The sequence below is a fragment of the Myxine glutinosa genome, chromosome 11 (genome assembly GCF_964187855.1).
Source record: "Myxine glutinosa chromosome 11, kmMyxGlut1.1, whole genome shotgun sequence".
NCBI lineage: Eukaryota > Metazoa > Chordata > Myxini > Myxiniformes > Myxinidae > Myxine > Myxine glutinosa.
This window is the reverse complement of record NC_136271.1, coordinates 36616123-36634554: the sequence shown is the minus strand read 5'-3', so window position 1 is coordinate 36634554 and position 18432 is coordinate 36616123. Positions and strand designations below refer to the sequence as shown.

Sequence of the window (18432 nt, the reverse complement as noted above, 5' to 3'; positions counted from 1 at the left end):
CTGTCATCATCATCTCAGATCATCCCCAATCCAAAACCACGATCTTTTATACTCCTATTAACCATTCCCAAACCGACCTCTTTCCAAGTCTCCACTTTTTCCTTCCTGGGGTTTGCATCTGTATCAATCTTGCTTACCCCGTGGTCTCCAGTTCTGTGTTCTAGTTCCTCCATGAGCCTCGATCCTATATGAAATAAGAGAAAATAGCTGGCCCGGGATTCAAACCCAGGCTGTACAGCTCATAATTGTAGGGTTAGGGCCTAGTTCCAGGGCCTACGAGTACACATACATATAGAGTATAGGGCCTAGGCTATCCTGCCAGCACCAATATCAAATTACCAAGCCTTAAGATAAATGTACTACACCTTCAGTGTAATAAAGATAATCATCAGGATTAATATTTTATAACCAAAACTTACAAGGCAAGACTTAAATAGCCTCTTCAAGGAAAGTCTGTAAGAGTGGAAGGGTGGGGTGGGGGGAAGGCGGGGGGGGGGGTGGGGGGTAGGGGGGATGGAGGCGGGGGGGTTATAATTTTTTTGTTTGGAGTTTTTTTAATTCTTATTTATTTTAGCAAAGCCAAGATGAGAAACTTTCTGCAAATTAATGGATAAAGCTCAACAATAGCAATAAATTACAACCTGCTTGTCATGTGAGCTTCACTTCTTTAACTCTCACAGATATAGTACTTTCCGTGCGCATTCACAGTCGGTTTGTTCAACATTTATTTATCCCGAGTATACCAGGATTTATTTGCCCCTTGTTTTGCTCAATCACCGTTTTGCAACATTATTTCCACACTGCTCGTGCCTGGAAGCCTGTCCGCACGTACTATTGCCGTCTTATCTCTACTCAGTATAAAGAAGGATGGTGTGTGTGTGTGTGTGTGTGCTTATGTGTGTGTGTGCTTATGTGCGAACTCAGAGACCACTCGACCTAGAGACATATGTAATACCCTTACAGAAATGTCTCAAACATGGGAATGTCATGTTAATAATTAAACTTTTCTTTCTGGTGGAAGTGGGGTGTGGGGTGAAAGTGGTGGGGAGGGAGAACTTCATGTAGGTTTTAAATAATTTTAAGGTTTGTCAAACGTAACTCCACAACTACAGCAAAGTCGATGGCACCCCATCGCAAATCTCCATATTTCCCACATGAAGCAAAGTTGAAGATGGCCAAACGTTCCACCAAGAATGACCCAATATCAAAATTTCATTAATTTTTTTTTCTGCTTTGACCCCTGTGATCCCAATTCCCCACACCCTGAGGCATGGACCAGAGGTCTAATCCAAACAAGACAGAAAGTCTAACAGCGGAGTTGCCGGGCTTGTTTGATACTTTCGTTGAAGGGGATAGTATGACCTGGGTGGGGATACCAGTTAGCAAATATGCAAGCATTACATTTTTTGAAGTACTGTAAGTCTCTGAGGTGTCTATCAACATCAAAGTGAAGAGATTGCATTGACACACTGGTTTATTCTATGTTTTGAGTCAACAATGAACCAACCATACACCGCTTCAATCCAATAACTTTGCAGTCACGACAAAGGGATTGCAGTGTTATAATTATCTTTACTATATTATTATTATTATTATTATTATTATTAACGTTATTATTATTACGAAGACAATGTTACTGTATTAATAAACCAAGGCTAATTCCTTACTCCCGCGATAATTAGTACACTCGCTTCTCATTGAGTCAACTATGAACCAACCATACACCACTTCAATCCAGTAACCTTGCAGTGACGAAAACGGGATTGCAGTGTTACGATTAATATTTACTAAATTATTATTATTAACTTTATTATTACGAAAACAATACTACTGTATTAAGGAACCTGGGCGAATTTTTCCGAAGCGGCCTGAAGGTGAGGCATGAAGCCTAAGGCCTATACGTACAGTGTCTTTCGAAGACCCTAACACCGATGCTTTCGATATTTGATGGTCATTTTAACAATCGGTTTGTTTGTGTTTCACGCTGAATGAAAAACGTAAAGGCCTGAACAGATTGTGATACATGCCAGGTTCAATGATATGTCCGGCCTGAACGGCATAGGAATCAAAATGGCGGTGTGTGGAGTCAGCCATCGTACTGCCTTAATGACATCACATCACCCCAGTCATGTGACTAGATTCTCAGCTCTGATTGGTGTACGTTTGAGGGGACATACATAAATACATACATACATACATGCGGACAGACAAACACTGTTCTAGACGGCTTTGCCCGATGGGCTACGCCGTAAATATCATTACTCCCAACGTGTGATCGTGATTGTCTCCTAAATTTAATGCGTCCCCCCAACGTTGATTGCATATACAAAGTTTCATTAATAATGTTTTAAAATGTGCCCATAATTGCATTTTTGTTGCTTGACCTTTTGACCCAGTCCCAGGGAGCAGGGCCAAAATTATACTGCTCCTGCACCTTCTTGCCATGTGGTGATCAGAACTACCAAGTTTGGTGAATTTCTGCACAACTGTTTCGGGAGAGATAGCGTGACGGGTGGACAGACGGAGCCAATTACAATATCCCACTGTTTTTTTTTTCAAAAGGCGTGGGAATAACAGTACAACACATACTGTAGTCAGGTTCACTATGTTAACAAAAATAATTTCGTTCAAAATTTTGGGAGATCAGCAAACCTGTACATTTTTGGAATCATCAGAGCATGGAGACTCCGAAAATCAATGTTGGCATTTGCACAGACACCTGCATGGCCGCCATTTTGGATTTTCAAAATGGCCACCGTAAAATACATATTTTGCGTTATCTCGGCTTCTAGTCAACCTAGAAACTTATTTATATATGCTAATCCTATGTTTTCTGGGAAAAGGAATCCAATAAAGGCCTCAAAATAGTGCTCAGGGTGAAAGAAAAGCAACAAACAAAGGGAATTGTAAACGTGTTTTTTTTGTTTTTTTTGTATACTGAATCGAGGCTCGTGAAAGAGCTAACATTTATTTCACAAACAAATCAACCAGACAAACAAGATATATAAAAAGAGGGAGCGGAAGACAAGCTGGGGAGAGAAGGGGAAGCACACAAACATAACATTTGAGGGCAGGGAGATGTGTGGGAGGGAGAGGGCTTGGGGGGAGGCGGCGTCGGAAGGGGGGGGGGGGGTGGGAGAAGTATAAAACACAAGGACACCAAGGACTTCCAGGACAGAAGTTGGTATTTAAAAAAAGTGGATTTGGGGTGAAATTAGTGGGGGTAGAAAAGATCAAGGTTTTGGATGGGGGAAGATAAGAGATGGTGGTGAACAGCTGTTTTAAAGACCTGGAGGGTGGAGTGGGACTGAAGAGAGTGAGGGAGTTTGTTCCAGAGGCGGGAGAAAAGAGGAATGAAGGAGTAAAGGTGAGCAGAGAGTCTTGATTTTGGCAGTTTAACCATAAGAGGGTTGCAGGCAGATCTTGTGTGACCTGTAGGAATATTTGGGGGACAGAGCCCAGAGAGAGCAGGGGAGGCAAGGCCAGAGAGGAGTCGGTAGAAGACGGAAAGACCACCAACCTGCCTGCGGTGAGTGAGTGAAAGGCCCTTGGAGTTAGCTTCATCGCGGGAGATTCCAATGATTCTGAACGCTTTGGTTTCAACAGCATGAAGACGAGCTTGGTGTGAGGCAGGAGCACCAGCCCAGAGGGGAGAACAGTATTCCATTGAGCTGCGAATGAAAGCCTTGTATGTGGTGAGGAGCTCAGGTGTGCCAAGGAAGGACTTCGCACGACGGAGGATGCCCAGTCGGCGACTGGCTTTGGAGGCCAGATTTGAAATGTGGTTTTCCCAGGAAAGATCATGGCAGATAGTGAGACCCAAAAGCTTGAGTGACAGAACTTCTTGGAGAGGATTATTCAGAAAGTGGATGGGAGGGTTGTCCATTCGGTCTTTTCGGAGAGACATCGTAAGAGTGTGAGATTTGTCAGGATTGAAAGACATGTTCCACTTGTTTGACCAGTCTGTGATTTTGTCCAGGTCTGCAGAGAGTGAGGAGGCTGCAGACTGCCGATTTGAGGGATGAGGAATGGAGCGACAGAGAGTAGAGTCATCAGCAAAGAGATAGAGAGGATTTTCAAGAGAGTCAGAGAGATCATTGATGAAGACCAGAAAAAGCACAGGGCCCAGAACACTGCCTTGGGGAACTCCAGCCTGAACAGGAAGAGGAGATGAGAGAAACCCATTCAGGGCCACACGTTGACTACGACTAGAGAGGAAGTCCGCCAGCCATGCGTGGAGATTTCCATGGAGACCAAAGGAGGAGAGTTTGGTGAGCAGAGCAGGATGCCAGACCGTATCGAAGGCACGTGATATGTCAAGGGAGACAGCTCTAATTTCCTGTTTGGCATTGATGACCTCCATCCATTGTTAAGAAAGCAGAAGCAGCATGCCCAGAGTACAGTGACCCGGTCTGAAACCAAATTGATGATCAGAGATCAAGCCATTGGAGAAGAGGAAAGATTTCATATCTGAAGCAATGATGGATGCCATGACTTTGCTGATAATTGGGAGAAGGCTGATTGGTCTGTAGTTGCTAGGATCTGTTTTTGCACCTTTTTTGTGCAAAGCGGTGATGTTGGCTGATTTCCAAGCAGATGGAAGATGACCTTGAGCAAAAGAGAGGGCAAAGAGAACAGATAGAGGGAGTGAAAGAGCGGAAGAGCAGGATTTTAGGACCCGTGGGCTGATGCCGTCAGGTCCAGTTGCAGAATCAGAGTCGAGGGTTGATGGTTGACAGAAACTTTTCCACCTTGTCAGGAGGAAAGGACACAGAGTCCAGGAGCAGCTGGGTACGACTGGGTACGGTGGGTACAGAGAGGGATGGGTTTGGGACACAAGATTTAGAGGCAAACACAGAGTTGAGGCATTCAGCTTTTTCACGTGCGGACTGCGGAGTCAGCCGTGTAGCCGTTTGAGGTGAGGGAGGGGATGGAGGGGGAACAAACACCAGAAACAGATTTCACCAGACGCCACCAGGATTTGGAAGAGGGAGACAGATAAGAGAGTTCGGTCTTGAGAACGGAGAGATATTGTTTAAATTGTGTTTATATTTGTGATATAACTGTATTACATAATACATGATATTGCAAGTCCTTTGAAGTTATAGGTATGGGTTTATAAAGCAAGAAAACAGCCTTGTTAGTATCAGATTGAACTATAAGTCCTATACACAGGATCTACCAGGTCTATACCGTTCAGGAATATGCTTTTACAGATCTTCATCACTGTCCTGTCATTTTCGGCAAAATTAATTCACAAATGCCAACATAAATTTTTGGATTCCTCATGCTCAGAATATTCCAAAAATGTATAGTTTTGCTAATCTCCAAAAAATTTGAACGAAAAAACATAGTGAACCTGACTACTACCACAATATGCTATAAATGAAAGGAATTGCCACAAGGGTGGGGGATATTTGAGACAAAATGATGTAAAAGTTGGTGTAAGTTTGAGGGGACATACATAAATACATACATACATACGGACAGACAAACACTGAATATTACATAAATACATTCATACAATGAGAATATTTTGTCCAAGTATTGCTAAATGGAAGGGTTTTGAAAATGCCAACAATGCGATTTGTGTTCTGCAATGTTCAAGTACGTAAAAAAAATATATTAAAAAACCACCTTTAGAGGCCATTTTTCCCCGCAAAGCGGGGGTTGGCCTTTTTCGGGAACCGTGGTTGTTGTTGGTTTTTTTGGTCCCCTTTTTGAAGCAATGTTTTACGGCCGGATGCCCTTCCTGACGCCAACCCTTTTTGCCGTTAGAAGTTTGACGTTCAAGTACGTAATTCAGTTGAAATAAAATAAAGATTTTAAAAGTGATTTAAAAAAATTGAGAGTTTTCCACCGTTGATGTAGCATCTTTTACACCAATTTATTTTGCACGTTTTTTTTTTTTTTTTTTTTTTTTTTTGTGTACTGAATCGAGGCTCGTGAAAGAGCTAACATTTACTTCACAAACAAATCGACCAGACAAACAAAATACACAAAAAGAGGGAGCGGAAGACAAGATCGGGAGAAAAGGGGAAGCACACAAACACAACATCCGAGAGCAGGGAGATGTGTGGAAGGGAGAGGGCCCGGGGCGAGGAGGCATGGGAAGGGGGGGGGGGGGGGGGGAGGGAGAAGTATAAAGCACAAGGACAACAAGGACTTCCAGGACAGAAGTTGGTATTTCAAAAAGGGGAATTGGGGTGAAATTAGCAGGGGTAGAAAAGATCAAGGTTTTGGATGGGGGAAGATAAGAGATGGTGGTGAACAGCTGTTTTAAAGACTTGGAGGGTGGAGTGGGATTGAAGAGAGTGAGGGAGTTTGTTCCAGAGGCGGGAGAAAAGAGGAATGAAGGAGTGAAGGTGAGCAGAGAGTCTTGATTTTGGCAGTTTAACCAAAAGAGGGTTGCAGGCAGATCTTGTGCGACCTGTAGGAATATTTGCGGGACAGAGCCCAGAGAGAGCTAGGGGGGCAAGGCCAGAGAGGAGTCGGTAGAAGACGGAAAGACCACCAACCTGCCTGCGGTGAGTGAGTGAGAGGCCCTTGGAGTTAGCTTCATCGCGGGAGATTCCAATGATTCTGAATGCTTTGGTTTCAACAGCGCGAAGGCGAGCTAGGTGTGAGGCAGGAGCACCAGCCCAGAGGGGAGAGCAGTATTCCATTGAGCTGCGGATGAAAGCCTTGTTTGTGGTGAGGAGCTCAGGTGTGCCAAGGAAGGACTTCGCACGACGGAGGATGCCCAGTCGGCGACTGGCTTTGGAGGCCAGATTTGAAATGTGGTTTTTCCAGGAAAGATCATGGCAGATAGTGAGACCCAAAAGCTTGAGTGACAGAACTTCTTGGAGAGGATTATTCAGAAAGTGGATGGGAGGGTTGTCCAGTCGGTCTTTTCGGAGAGACATCGTAAGAGTGTGAGATTTGTCAGGATTGAAAGACATGTTCCACTTGTTTGCCCAGTCTGTGATTTTGTCAAGGTCTGCAGAGAGTGAGGAGGCTGCAGACTGCCGATCTGAGGGATGAAGAATGGAGCGACAGAGAGTAGAGTCGTCAGCAAAGAGATAGAGAGGATTTTCAAGAGAGTCAGAGAGATCATTGATGAAGACCAGAAAAAGCACAGGGCCCAGAACACTGCCTTGGGGAACTCCAGCCTGAACAGGAAGAGGAGATGAGAGAAACCCATTCAGGGCCACACGTTGACTACGACTAGAGAGGAAGTCCGCCAGCCATGCGTGGAGATTTCCATGGACACCAAAAGAGGAGAGTTTGGTGAGCAGAGCGGGGTGCCAGACTGTATCGAAGGCACGTGATATGTCAAGGGAGACTGCTCTAATTTCCTGTTTGGCATTGAGGACCTCCATCCATTGTTGAGAAAGCAGAAGCAGCATGTCCAGAGTGGAGTGTCCAGGTCTGAAACCAAATTGATGATCAGAGATCAAGCCATTGGAGAAGAGGAAAGATTTCATATCTGAAGCAATGATGGATTCCATGACCTTGCTGATAATTGGGAGAAGGCTGATTGGTCTGTAGTTGCTGGGATTTGTTTTTGCACCTTTTTTGTGCAAAGCGGTGATGTTGGCAGATTTCCAAGCAGATGGAAGATGACCTTGAGCAAAAGAGAGGGTGAAGAGAACAGAGAGAGGGAGTGAAAGAGCAGAAGAACATGATTTTAGGACCCGTGGGCTGATGCCGTCAGGTCCAGTTGCAGAATCAGAGTCGAGGGTTGACAGACACTTTTCCACCTTGTCAGGAGGAAAGGACACAGAGTCCAGGAGCAGCTGGGTACGACTGGGTACTGGGTACGACTGCTGGGTACGAGCTGGGTATGACTGGGTACGGTGGGTACAGAGAGGGATGGGTTTGGGACACAAGATTTAGAGGCAAACACAGAGTTGAGGCATTCGGCTTTTTCACGTGCGGAGTCAGCCGTGTGGCCATTTAAGGTGAGGGAGGGGATGGAGGGGGAACAAACACCAGAAACAGATTTTACCAGACGCCACCAGGATTTGGAAGAGGGAGACAGATAAGAGAGTTCGGTCCTGAGGACGGAGAGATATTGTTTCCTGGCTCTCCTGAGGGTGGACACACACTTGTTTCGGGCTTTGTGAAAGGAAATGAGATTTCCTTCCGTTGGATTTGCTTTCCAGGAGACGAAAGCAAGTTGTTTCTGGGCAATAGCCTCACCACAAGATTCCGTGTACCATGAACGGGAGGAAGGGTATGACAACTGAAGACGAGAAGGGATAAAACTGTGCATGAGAGAGAGCAATTTACTTTGGAAGTATTCCCAGGATGAGTTGATGTCAGAGGCAGTAGAGATGGGAGACCAGTCCAGATGATTGATGGCTGCTTGAAGACCATGCCAGTTGGCCTGAGTGAAATGCCAGACTCGTCGACGCTGAGGAGGCTCTCTGAAAATGGTCAGAGAGATGTCCACTTTAACAAGCACATGATCAGAAGAGCCGATTGGAGCAGAAGAAGAGCAGCAGACATTTTCAGGGAAGTTAGTCATAACCAAGTCCAGAAGAGAAGATTCTCCTTTGACTGAGATCCGGGTTGGGAAATTGACAGATTGTGTCAGTCCCAGTGAGTCACAGAAGTCCTTTGCTGAAGAGCCATGGCTGGTGAGAGAGGTACCCACCCCCAGTCAACTGGCATGGTGACAGTTGAAATCACCACATATGAGGAAGAGAGAGTTGGGATGGGTAGATAGAAGTTGGTCCATATTATCAGACAGCGAGATGTAGATGGAGTCATCACTGTTTGGTGGATGGTACAACACGCATATGAACAAAAGGTGGGAGCGAAGGGGAAGCCGTAGCCAAAGGTATTCCTGGGGGTGAGGTGGAGAGAGGGCAGTGCAGGGCGAGTGAGGAAGAGAGTTTTTTATAAAGATAGCAACCCCACCTCCAGAACGAGGCTCAGGTCTATCATACCGGAGGAGGGAGTAACCTGGGAGAGATACCGAGGAATCAGAGACATCATGAAGGAGGAAGGTTTCTGTTAAGCAGATCACGTCTGGTTTGTCAGAAGCAACCTGTATGGAGAGATCAGTTAAGTTTGAGCGAAGGCCCCGGATGTTTGAGGTCCATACTGTTAAGGAAGAGGAAGGGGGAGCTTCGGATACAGAACAGGGGGGGGAGCGGTAGGGCAGGATGTGGAAGAGGAGGAAGAGGTAGGGAGAGCTGTTGCAGGTGTGTCAGAGATTACAGAATAGCTTGGAGAAAGGGAAGAATGGGGCAGACAAAAGGTTTGATGGTGTTTGGGTGAGGCGCAGTGAGGTGTTATTTGAGGAGGGAGAAGAGTGAGGCAGAAGGTTGAGGAAGATGAAGGTGAAAGTTGGAAGGGGGAAGAAGCGGGGAGGACGCTTTGAGGAGGAGGGGTGAGAGGGGAGTCTAGGAGGGGAGGAATGAGGGAGAGTCTCGGAGGGGAGGGGTGTGGGGGGAGTTTAGGAGGGAAGGGGCAGGGGGTGAGATTTGAAAGGGATGGGTGTTTGGGAAGATTTGGGGGGGAGGGGCAAGGGGGAAGATTTGACAGAGATGGGTGATGGGGAAGATTTGGAGGGGAGGGGTGAGATTGGATTTTGAAAAGTGTACGATTTATGGGAAACGAACATTTATTGCAAAATGAGTTTCTTGAGACATTCGAGTCAAAAATACGTTTGAGGACGCTGAAGGATGGGTGGAGAGTTTATGGAATTCTGGAGAGTTTAGGGAATGAATGAAAGATGCACTGTAAGAGATGGAATTTTTTTTTTGAATGAATAGAATTGGTGAGCAAGTCGAAAGCATCCTTTTATAGAAGAAGTAGAAAAAAGTGTTATAGAATATGACATAATAATAAAGTTCTTCAGGGGACAGATGAAACATGTATTAACAACTTGATCACGTGATCTCGAACAACGTGGTCGAAGAACGAAAGAACAAATAACGAAGAACGAAAGAGCAAAAGAACGAAGAACGAAAGAACAAATAAGAACGTACAAGCGGATAAGAACAGGGAAGGAAAAAAAATTTTTTTTTTTTTTTTTGAGATTTTAAAACAAGGGAGTATGGGTGAAAAGACCGTGAAAAACAGAGACCGACAGTAGTTGCAGCGCGATCGAAGAACCGCTGAGACAAAAAACAAAAGCCTCAAGCCAAGGTCTGAGGACACGGTAGCCTACTACTACTAGCACTACACTAGGCCTCAGAATACACGATACGAAGAAAACCGACGATTCTGTACACAGGTATGAAAAACCAACACCGAGAAACCTATTAAAGTCACCCCAATAGGTACATACACCGAAAGAAAGATAAAGATACGCCAAAAACACAAATTTGAAAGATCACTTAGCTTCGAAAGCGTGAGCGCATGGAACAGCTTCGAAAAGACGTGACCTCGCCGTGATCTCCAAGTGCGGGGAGGTATTGGAGATACGTTATATTAGTTATTCATGTCTTTTGTTTGTGTCCTATATGACATCCTTATAAACAGTAAGTTTCCTATAATAATGCTACAAGTACATTATAGAAAGAACAATGCCATGAATACGGGGCATCCTGATAGTTTTACTTAATTTGTTCATTCAGACATTTGGCAAATTATCTGGGTCAACACCTTCTTTGCACAAGTTGTCAAAGCGCCAAGATAAATAAAAAGAATGATCAACATCTACAGGGGTCTTTCTTCACTTCATCACCCATCAAGTTATCCGGTCTTCTTCAACACATTCGGCCTCATAAATATAGTTTACTTGCCGAACCGTGGCCAAGGCGCAGACAATTTGGTTAGGCAGAAATATTTCAGAATTGGATCCAAGTTTGAGAATAATTAATTGCAACAATGCAAAGATGGCGAGCCATGAAGCTTCATAACACAATTCCTCCCCAAATCACCAGTCAAACGTTCTACTTTCTCAACAATCCCCTTGAGGAAGTTCAGTCATGCAAACTCCTGGGTCTCACTATCAGCCATGATCTTTCTTCGGCAAACCACATTTCAAAAGTTGGCCTCCAAAGCCAGTCGCCGACTGGGCATCCTCCGTCGTGTGAAGTCCTTCCTTGGCAGACCTGAGCTCCTCACCACATACAAGGCTTTCATCCGCAGCTCAATGGAATACTGCTCTCCCCTCTGGGCTGGTGCTCCTGCCTCACACCTAGTTCGGCCTCACGCCGTTGAAACCAAAGCGTTCAGAATCATTGGAATCTCCCGTGATGAAGCTGATTCCAAGGGCCTTTCACTCACTCACCACGGGCAAGATGGTGGTGTTTGCCTTCTACAGACTCCTCTCCGGCCTTGCTGCCCCTGCTCTGTGTCTGCTGTGTCCCCCAAATATTCCTGCAGGATGCACAAGATCTGCCTGCAACCCGCTCTTGGTGAAACTGCCAAAATCAAGACTCTCTGCTCACCTTCACTCCTTCATTCCTCTTTTCTCCCGCCTCTGGAACAATCTCCCTCACTCTCTTCAATCCCTCTCCTCCCTCCAGGTCTTTAAAACAGCTGTTCACCACCATCTCTTATCTCCCCCCATCCAAAACCTTTATCTTTTCTACCCCCGTTAAAACACCCCAAATCCACCTCTTTCATTCTCCAACGTTTTTCTTGAAATTCCTAATAGTGTAAATTTGTTTTATATAGTGTACACCCCCTCTCTCCACTGGCCCTCTCTTCCACAGATCTACCGACGTCCCTGTTCTCTACTGTTGTTGTGATTGTATGTTTTCCTCTCTCTCCCCTTCTAGTCTCCCGCTCCCTTTATTATATGTTTTATGTGTCCGTTTGTTTTTTTTGTGATTAATGTTATCTTTGTGCCTGTCCTCCTGTGAAATGTGTTGGCACTTACACTAGCCTCGACTCTGTATACAAAAAATAAAAATAAAAACAATATCGTATTCGTGGCATCAAGGGTCAATTTGTCGAATTCTAACTTAGTAACGTTAGCACTTTTAATATCCTAAACAAACATATTTTAGGTCCCATTGCAGAGCTCTTTAGAATGAGTCATGACTCAATTTTTCCATTGAGCCGTTTCAGAGATAGAGAGGTGCAAAGTTTTTCGGTTTTTCCAAGATGGAGCCCATACCACGTGACCCTATGACGTCATAAATAGCAGTAAAAAATTCTACAGGTCTAACCAATCACTTGTTGAAAACTCCGTGCCAATTGGGCCAAGTTTTCGGATCTTGAAATGGGGGGAGGAGGGACGGAAGAATAAGAAGAACTTTGGGAAAAACAATTGGTATTCCTCCACATTGCATATGTAGAGGAAACCTAATAAAACAAGTTCCAGGCAGCTTCTTGTATCAAAGTGTAGAAAATGAATTACAAAGTTTGAATCGAGGTAATCAATTATTTTTTGCATCCACCTTCAGGAGTTTTTAATGAATTGCACATTTTATGATATTGATAAACTCTGATCACTCAACTCAAAATATGCAACTAGAAAATAGCACAACTCTATTTCTTTCCATAAACTATATTTTTCAATATTTATCACAATCCACGAGATGAAACGATTTTTTTTGTATATGTCACTGTACAATGTGCATGGTCGAGGCTCGTGGAACATCAAGAGCAGAATGGAAAGGAACAAAATGGAAAAGGGGAAACACCAATGGCAGAGTAGAAGTGAGAGCGAGATCAAGGGGCGGGAGCGGAGGACATATTGGGGCTACACAAGCTGAATGAAACACAGCAAGAAGAGGAAAGGGAAAGCAGGGATGAAACAGAAAAGGACCAAACCAACTGACAAACGAAAAGAGATGAGGGAGAGGGAGGGGGGGGGGGGGGGGAAATCAAACTAGTTTTAAAACTTTTTCCAATCTCAAAAAGTTGTCTTTTAAAAAATGTTTCATAAATTCTGGCTCCAGTAACCGAGTTTTTGACTGAACAGCCCTCGCACTCCCCTTTCCAAGTGAAGAATAAATCAAATAAATGAAAATATAAAGGAACTGATAAGGATACTAGTTACATCCTTAACCAGATGAATTTATATGAACTACATCCTAAACTAAAGGCACCACCAAACTGAAGGTGCCAAAAGCACAGCAAAGCGCAATGCCAGGCATGGCATCGAAAGGCCAGACAGCCATGCCACTCTGTGCCACCAAAGTAGGAAAGGACCCATACAGCTGCTCTGAAGGAAAGGCTCAGGTTGGGTTTTTCAACCATTGAGTGGTCTTCAAACACCGAGCAGGGATCATGTGCTAGCTGCCAAGTACCCTCCGAAGGGTCAAGGCGGAGGTGAGGGGGGTAGCGGAGGTCACATGACTCCAAAGATAGATGGTGAAATCCAACGTCGTTTTCACCACCAGTACAGTGCTTTCATCAAGGTTCTAAAGATGTTTTCGAGAATCGACTTAAATTCACTCAAAAGCCAATCAGCTTTTGGTGGCGAAAGAGCATAGAATAAAGGGCAGGTGACAGGTTTCTGTCAGGTCAAACCTTGATAGGTACACCCCTTACAATCATAATGCGTTCGGATATGCAAGTCTGCGATTAATTTCTGAGATAAGCTTTGATTAAGTTTGAAATATTTGAAAATTATCATTCCCGTAAATGATTCACTATCAGCAAAGTTTGCTCAGTTAAATACCAAACACCGCACCCCTTCTTACACCATACCTGGAGATGGCATTCCTGTGCTGCAAAGCAAGTGGAAAAAAATCCAGTTTGTGATGAGGAATTGGTATTATTCATTCGGATTATAAACTCATCGCATCCCCAGTCAAAAACAATACACCTGTTTCATCCAAGAGGTAAGGGGTACCAACAAGGATGAAACAGAGTCCGCAAACAAATGAATATGCCTTCCGCAACCTGCATCAGACATTTAGAAAACGCATTGCAAACTACATAAGCGGGCACTAATGTAACGTCAGAGACAATTTCCTGCCACAACTTGCATAACAATCAATTTACCCCTTGACATGAAGGTGTTGCTTATTCATTTGGAGAGAAATCAAAGGTTTCTCATCCAGGTACATGAAAAAGAAAATATTTCAACCAAACCCAATCGTTCAAATGGCCACAAATTGTCAAAATCTATGACCCCAAGAGGTCAAAACTGGGTTATTCAACTGTTGCATGAAAGCCAAAGCAAAGAGAGTTTTTGTTTTGAGATGTTGACACTCATGCATTAACCTACAAGTTTACAAAAGATTGACGTTATCGTAAAGATGGTTGACCTGGACCAGGTAACAATGCCATCAGAGTGAACGCAATCACTGCATCGTTCCTTCAACATGTACCCACAGTACATATTGGTGATCAACATGGACACATCTGCCTCACTGTATGATTCTGCTGCTGTAACACTGCACTGTACAGATTGATTTGACTCTAAATTTGGTGTTGCACTTGCATCCACAAACTTGCACTGCAACGCATAACGAGGTATTGTCGTAGCGAGCTGCTGCACAGGTCGCGCTGTCCCAGGTCGAGGTACCTGAACTAAGCCAGACTGGGCCGAACTACCACGCCAGACTGGCCAGCCTGGCTGCTATGCCAGATTGGGCCTGACTGCCATGCCAGATTGGGCCTAACTGCTGGGGGGCTTCACTTCAGTGTTGCTCAACATTGCAACACGACAGGCTGGTTCTCTACAGGACCGAATGCTGTAACCACCACATGCCAGACTGCTGAAATTGGCGACATAGCCCCAGACCAAGCATCCCCGGGCAGAGTGGCACTTCCACACCATTCTGCACATCCCTGGGCTGAACTGTCCAGGCAGGGCTAGACTGCCATGTGATTCTGTCATGTGATTACCCAGGACCAAACCTCGATGAGCCGCTGCAAAGCAGAACCATACAGCACTATGCCAGGCCTTGGCTCTAAGGACCAAACGACTACACCACTCCATTCTACCCCACACTAACTGGGTCACCTATGGCAGTATTGCTGTGCTGCCAAAAGCGCAGCAAAGCACAATGCCAGGCATGGCATCAAAAGGCCAGACAGCCATGCCACTCTGTGCCACCAAAGTAGGGTAACAATGGCCAGGACTAATTCAACATAGCTCACTGCCATGAACTAGATTGTACTGCAGTGCCACATCAGGCCCATCCTAAATGCACTGGGACAGACTGCCATGATGCAACACATCGCCAAGGGCCAGCATGGTTGCTCAGGGCTAGGCTGTCAGAGGTTAGACTGCCACGCTGCTCAGTGCTGCTCCGGCCTATTCTGCCATGCTGTTCTGTGTTGCACCAGGCTGGATCTCAATGGGCCAGACAGCCACGCAGGATAGGGTGCTGCACAACTACACACCGCACCAGGTCAAACTACCAAGGAGAAGCCAAACCACCACAGGCAGACAAGAGGCAGGCCGCTACATTGACTGCCACCTTACTCCATGCCTATATGTGCTGGAATGCAGTGTGGCACTGCGCCATCTCAGTGTTCGTTGCCCTGTGCTTGACTGCCATCCCATTGGCTGGACTGCCTTCACAGGCTGGATTGTGCTCCACTCTGTCCTAACCCGAGCTGGATGACTGCACCAGCCTTTACAGGATGGAATACAGGTCAGGGAAGTGTTAGGTCTGTACCTCCCCTGGCTACCATTTTGCACTTAAGGGATTTGTGGTGTTTCACTTCACTGCTGCACTTTGTGCACATATTACAAATGTATCTGGTGTAGGACAGTCTGCTGCAGCAAACTTGACGAGTGTGCACATCGCAATAAGTAGTCACCACACAACATATCACTGGGTAGAAGGAAATGGGAAGTGAGGATTTCAGGGACATGGGAGGGAATACAGAAATGGAGGTGGATGGTAGGCTGACAAGTTACGGAGGGGTTGCATCCCTTCTTGCACACACTGATGGAAGAACCCCTGTTTGCCCAAACACCACTGCAAGAACCGCTGTTTGCCCAAACACCATTGCAAGAACCCCTGTTTGCCCAAACACCACTGCAAGAACCCCTGTTTGCCCAAACACCACTGCAAGAACCCCTGTTTGCCCAAACACCACTGCAAGAACCCCTGTTTGCCCAAACACCACTGCAAGAACCCCTGTTTGCCCAAACACCACTGCAAGAACCCCTGTTTGCCCAAACACCACTGCAAGAACCCCTGTTTGCCCAAACACCACTGCAAGAACCCCTGCTTGCCCAACCACCTCTGCAATAACACCTGCTTGCCCAAACACCACTGCAAGGACCCCTTCTTGCTGACACCACTGCAAGGACCCCCTTCTTGCTGACACCACTGCAAGGACCCCCTTCTTGCTGACACCACTGCAAGGAGCCCCCCCTTGCCGACACCTCTGCAAGGACCCCCTCCTTGCCTACACCACTGCAAGGACCCCCTTATTGCTGACACCTCTGCAAGGACCCCCTCCTTGCCTGCACCACTGCAAGGACCCCCTCCTTGCCTGCACCACTGCAAGGACCCCCTCCTTGCCTGCACCACTGCAAGGACCCCCTCCTTGCCTGCACCACTGCAAGGACCCCCTAATTGCTGACACCTCTGCAAGGACCCCCTCCTTGCCTGCACCACTGCAAGGACCCCCTTATTGCTGACCTCTGCAAGGACCCCCTCCTTGCCGACACCTCTGCAAGGACCCCTCCTTCCCTACACCACTGCAAGGACCCCCTCCTTGCCTACACCACTGCAAGGACCCCCTCCTTCCCTACACCACTGCAAGGACCCCCTTCTTGCTGAGACCACTGCAAGGATCCCCTTCTTGCTGACACCTCTGCAAGGAGCCCCTTCTTGCCGCCAGCTTTGCAAGGATCCCACCTCCCCTTTGCCCATTCTTCCGCAAGGACCCCCTCCTTGCCCACACTTCTGCAAGGATGCCCTCCTCACCCACACTTCTGTAAGGACCTCCTCCTTGGCCACATCTCTGCAAGGACCCTTCCTTGCCCAATATCTGTACTCGGTCTTCCTTGACCCCCAACTCTGCACACAATCCATCTTGCCCTCACATCTCCTCGTCATGCACCTCTCCTTACTCCCAACTCTGCAAAACCGCTCTTTGCCAGAACTTATTTATGCACCTGTACTTGGCCCCACCACTGCACTAACCTGTCCTGCACCCACTTCTATGCGCACCCCTTATTCCCCCCACAATTGTACACACCCCTTATTGCTTCCATAATTGCACACACTCCTTATTGCTCCCACAGCTGCACACACCCCTTATTTCCCCCTGTGCACATACCTCACCTAGCCGCTATCCCTCAACATATCCCTCCTTACCAAAACCTATGCACACACTCCTTGCTCCCGTCCCACTTATGCACACCCCTTATTGCCACCAACTCTGCACATACCTCTTCCTACCACCCCACACGTGACGCACCTCTTTCCCCTACCTCTGTATGCACCCCATTATGGCCCCCACATCAGCACACCCCTTATTGCCCCTACCTCGATCTGTACACCCCAACCTCTGGACGTCCCTTCTTGCCCCCACTTCTGCATGCACCCCTTATTGCCCCCACCTCTGCATACACCCACCCCTCCTTGCTCACGCCTCTATCAGCACGTAACGTACCTGGCAGGAGGGCCAAGGGAGCTGCGAGCCGACGCGCCGGCAACAGCTCATGGTTGCGCCTTTTGCATTGACTCGGTCGCCCCGGGTGGAAAGGGGCCAATGGGGCAGATACGCGGGGGATCGCCCCTATCCCGCGAGCCTGCGGCGACGATCTCGCGCTCCGGGGTCGTGCCGCGCCCGGTGCTTCTGCCGCTGCCTCGCTCTGCCGGAAATTCGCAAAATCCGGACCATATCACCGGCAAACCGGAACTGGAGCGCGAAGAGCCGGTACGTGACGGACAACACGTGCGTTACGTGCTCCGTCCAGGACGTGTGCACGTTGTTCGCGGTGTCCTCGTGGAGGTCCGCATGGTATACAGTATCGCAGTATTCAAAATCAATTCGTAGCTGCAGATGGACGTTCACGAATCGTGCGTTGCTCTTTGTGGTGGAGGTAATGAGGTACAGGTACAGCTACTGCTCAATCAGCAACACCGCCCTGAGGTAGCAAGCAGTGTCACCTGGCGTCAAGGGATGTTCCAGGACACGAGATCTGTTGCTCCCCGAAGTTTACCCGGGAATTTGTCATTTATTCGGAGTGCCGGCGATAGCTCACCTCCTCTTCGTGAGGGACACCACCTAATGCTCGCAGACAGGACACCCGGCTTAACGTCCATCCGATGGATACATGCGCCATATGTTGCCCTAAAGGATCTTGCACATTGACCCTAAAGGATCCTGCACATTGACCCTAAAGGATCCTGCACATTGACCCTAAAGGATCCTGCACATTGACCCTAAAGGATCCTGCACATTGACCCTAAAGGATCTTGCACATTGACCCAAAAGGATATTGCACATTGACCCTAAAGGATCTTGCACATTGACCCCAAAGGATCTTGCACATTGACCCCAAAGGATCTTGCACATTGACCCCAAAGGATCTTGCACATTGACCCCAAA

At 46.8% G+C, this 18432-nt stretch overlaps 1 protein-coding gene across 9 annotated transcripts in view; it reads right to left on the bottom strand.

The window, feature by feature from the left end:
• The window catches only part of LOC137436574 (zinc finger protein 704), a 158873-nt gene extending 141176 nt beyond the window's left edge, over positions 1-17697 (bottom strand). For 7 of the 9 annotated variants that reach the window (XR_013624940.1, XR_010986310.2, XM_068130487.2 and 4 more), the window contains exon 1: positions 17491-17694. Coding sequence is in view for 4 of the 9 variants with exons in the window: in XM_068130487.2 (XP_067986588.1) it covers positions 17491-17541 (51 nt within the window). In the remaining 5 variants the exon portion in view is untranslated. Of the gene's footprint in view, positions 1-17490 lie in introns of all 9 variants that reach the window. The other 2 variants (XM_078786568.1, XM_068130489.2) reach the window with 2 other exon arrangements.
• Positions 17698-18432: the final 735 nt, after the last annotated feature.